This window comes from Ochlerotatus camptorhynchus, unplaced genomic scaffold (genome assembly GCF_037179485.1).
Source record: "Ochlerotatus camptorhynchus isolate MF236.1 unplaced genomic scaffold, CSIRO-AGI_Acam_v1.1 ptg000767l, whole genome shotgun sequence".
Taxonomy (NCBI): domain Eukaryota; kingdom Metazoa; phylum Arthropoda; class Insecta; order Diptera; family Culicidae; genus Ochlerotatus; species Ochlerotatus camptorhynchus.
The window spans coordinates 177,383-180,981 of NW_027041234.1; the positions used below are offsets into that span (position 1 = coordinate 177,383).

Here is a 3,599-nt window from a genome sequence, read left to right on the forward strand (position 1 = left end):
TCTGTGTAATTACAGCTGATCTGGCAATAACAGAGTAGCAACCGTGGGCGGTCAATCAAGCTCAAGCTCAAGCTCAAGCTGATGAGGTTCTGCAAGATTTTGGAGCCGATTCTAGATGTTACCAATGTAGGTTCTTGGAAATTTCGATTAGCGTTTTCTTCCGTTCTTGGCGAACGACGTTGAACACGGTTTCAGTGGCGATTTCTGAGGCTGCCAGCGGAGGTTTCGGGGAATTTCAACGGAGTTTTCTTGAGTTCTCAGGGGAGGAGGCTCTAAACGATTCCGGTGGAGATTCCCGATGCTGCCATTGGTACCAGTAGGCTTCACCAGGTTTCGTTGAAGATTTCTGATGCTGCCAAACGAGTCGAACAACAAAACAGGATAAATCCTTTCATACATGCATGCATGTATTGGTAGGAGCTGTCGCTTAGGTCTACATGCAACAAAAATGCACCGAGAAAATTCATTAAATTTTATTTTGATGGCTAAAAATCCATTTAATTTTTTTTAATTATAATAAATGTATCACAATTGATCCACCCCTAGGTAAGTGATTTTGATTGATTCTCTTCGTCGATTTTGTCTTTTGTTAATAGCTCAGCGGCAAACATATTCCTTGATGCGGTTGCTATCCTGCATGACAGATGATAAGCTGCTTTATCACACAATGTAGCAGAAATAATGTGAAATCGGTTGGTAAAGCCGTGATTCTCAAAAGAGAAAGTCGATGAAGAGAATCGATCAAAATCACGATCAACTTTTTGGCTCAGCCTTGGTACTATCTTCGGTTCCAAGCTAATCGATGCACCTCTCGAAACATAGGAAAATCCACGAACCCCACATTTTATCTGTCAAACTTGCATAAATAGCTAATCAAAACAATCATAGTGTAGTACTAGAATTTCGACTGGAATGGGGTACGCTAATAGATGTACTTGGGAGCAACGGGCCGGTCAAGTAGTGAGCCAATTTTAAATCGTTAGTTTCCAACCGGTGATAGTACCCTATTCCCAAGGAAGTCGAGAAGTTTTCTAACCTGAAGAATTATTTGACTGGACCGGAATGAGAACACAGCCACCTCCAGCAGGCTCTTAATTTTTGCTGTGCTCCTTTATCCACAAATCTAAGATATCATCAGATTTTTGGAACCAATATGTTTTCTTCAGACCTAACCAACAGATTCTAAATTAGTAACCATGCTCCCAAACTTGGTGAGAGCGGAAGTGAGAGAAGATTCCAATTCTAAATTAATGGCGGCAAGCTCAAACTCAGATTAACTTTTAATACAATCCCTGTTTGTAAAATCTGCTAATGGTTTGCTTATGATTGTATTGATTAACACCAACGTCGATACCAAATCAGTCGGACATTTGTTATCGGGATTTAATCTGAGTATAATATTGTTGTTCCACTTGAAAGCTGGAAAATAAGACTAGCAAAAAACGATTTTTTTTTCTTGTTTGTAATCACCCTATGATGCACTATTTAGAGCACTATATCTTAGGTTTAACGTATGAAACATATTTATTTATTCACTTCACGAGTCATATTTTCCAGCTTCCAAGTGGATCGAAAATACCGGTTAATTTTTCCGAAGTTATGTTTTACATACAGATTGAGAGTAAAATCAATTGACCCGTGTCGGAATTCTCGGTTTTCTACTTTCTACTTTCTACGAATGAATTGTATTGATAGAAAAATATTTAATTTTTTATAAAACCGCTTTAAAACAGCCAAGCTGTACTTGTACCTGTCATTGAAACTGGTATAATGCTACCAATATTTTCCGGGTAAAAACCGTACTTTCCACCGCTAGGTGGCACTATAAATTACATCGATTTTTTTCACTTTTCGAAGCAGAGATGAGCTTCCTTTCTTTGTCATTATGGAGGGTCAACTTGACTTATTAACCTTTTACTCCATTTATCATCCATTTTCTCATACAGGCTTAAAAATACTCCCGCAAATCCAGATCATGTACTAATGCGTTAGAATTTGGCACATCTAATGACCCACCCTAATGCACTGCATTGCCAATTACAAGTGACAAGCCATCGCTTGATGGCCATGTTCATTTCATGATAGTGACAAATGCTGTTTTGTCAATATCGTCGTGTATGATCGACTAATGCACTAATTCAAATTAAATATCCCAGGTACCGCGTCACGTTTGAAGGAATCCCAAACGGTATAGCACAAGAACCAAAGCGTAAATTCAACGTCAAGTCTGATAAGACGGGTGTAAATATTTACTTGCATATTTGTTAGTGACTGCACAATCGAGATAGCACCGTACAACAGTCAAATATAAATACGGAATGCATCACAGTAGGAGCTCGTAGTACATTCATTCTAACAACATGATCTTGAAGTCAGTTTATTTCTTCCTTTCACTGGTCGTGGTAGAAAGTTCTCTCATTGAGTGGACTGATGGCAACTTTTCTACTGTTGATGAAACTTCGTCAATCGTTTCCGAACTAAATGACGTCAACGTGTTAGTCTTCGGATCGGAAGCCAAAAGTGCACCACAATCCTGCAGCGATGTTCCATACCGTCGATCCGGCATTCATCGCATTCAACCGCAGTTCGGTTTCAATGATCATTTTCTGGCTTTATGTGATCAAGAATACTCCGCAGGAGGCTGGACCGTAATCCAGAACCGATTCGATGGATCGGTGAACTTCTACCGTAGCTGGAGCGAGTACGAAAACGGTTTCGGAGACCTTCGGGCAGAGTTTTGGCTGGGATTGAAACGTATCCACGAATTGACCTACACACGGCGGCATGAGTTGCACATTCTTCTACAAGATTTCGACGGAAGGACGGTAGTTGCGCAGTACAGTGACTTTTCGGTGGCAGGACCTGCGGAGAAATACAAAGTTAACAGCGTGGGAACGTACAAAGGGGATGCTGGCGACTCCTTCAGCATCGTGGTGAATCAAACCTTTTCAACCTTGGATGCCGATAATGATTCACTTCCAACGGACCACTGTGCTGTTATGTACAAAAGCGGTTGGTGGCACAAGGCCTGTCATCTAAGGTAAGATGGTGGAAGATTTTGACTTGACGTGCCGCCATTAATTTTTCCATTCATTGCAGCAATCTCAACGGTCTATACCTGCCAGGAGCAAGGAAAGAATATGCTACGATGCTGTGCTGGGAATCCTTCCGAGGATACAACTATGGCCTGAAACGGTCGCGAATGATGATTCGCCCGGCCAGTTAGTTCATACCCTTCTATGGCAACTAGTGGAATTGTAGTTCAATAAAATTTACTTTGCAAATGTGTCCTCAGTTGTTATTGTTATTGTTGACTGTCAGCCTTTGAAACCTATCGCTACATGATGTTGAATGCTGTTCGAAAGCTCAATGATACTGTATGTCCAGGAATGTTGACCAAATGTGTAGACCGAAAATATCAGCGAACAGACCGGGAATCGGCACTCTAGCGACGGTGGTACATTAATTTGAGTGTAGTCCTTACTCCCCGCCCTTGGGCAATAAAATGTCTGCTCGACCCCAAAAACAAACACACCAATTGAAAGGCTGTTGTGCTATATTTTCTGGACTTAAAGGATTGACGAATTTCTAGAAAATCC

The 3,599-nt window shown here is 41.0% G+C and overlaps 1 protein-coding gene across 1 annotated transcript; it reads left to right on the plus strand.

Moving 5' to 3' along the window:
* Positions 1-2,347: 2,347 nt before the first annotated feature.
* LOC135714952 (ficolin-2-like) lies at positions 2,348-3,254 on the plus strand. Its single transcript, XM_065238359.1, has 2 exons — positions 2,348-3,040; positions 3,100-3,254. Exons 1-2 carry the CDS (start codon positions 2,361-2,363, stop codon positions 3,224-3,226), a joined length of 807 nt encoding a protein of 268 aa, XP_065094431.1. The 5' UTR covers positions 2,348-2,360; the 3' UTR covers positions 3,227-3,254.
* The last annotated feature ends 345 nt before the right edge of the window (positions 3,255-3,599 follow it).

Bases quoted from the DNA above. Each gene is read 5' to 3' on its own strand.
- LOC135714952 (XM_065238359.1), top strand. From the start codon at position 2,361: ATGATCTTGAAGTCAGTTTATTTCTTCCTTTCACTGGTCGTGGTAGAA. The intron at 3,041-3,099 runs GTAAGATGGTGG...CATTCATTGCAG, and splicing joins CACAAGGCCTGTCATCTAAG to CAATCTCAACGGTCTATACC.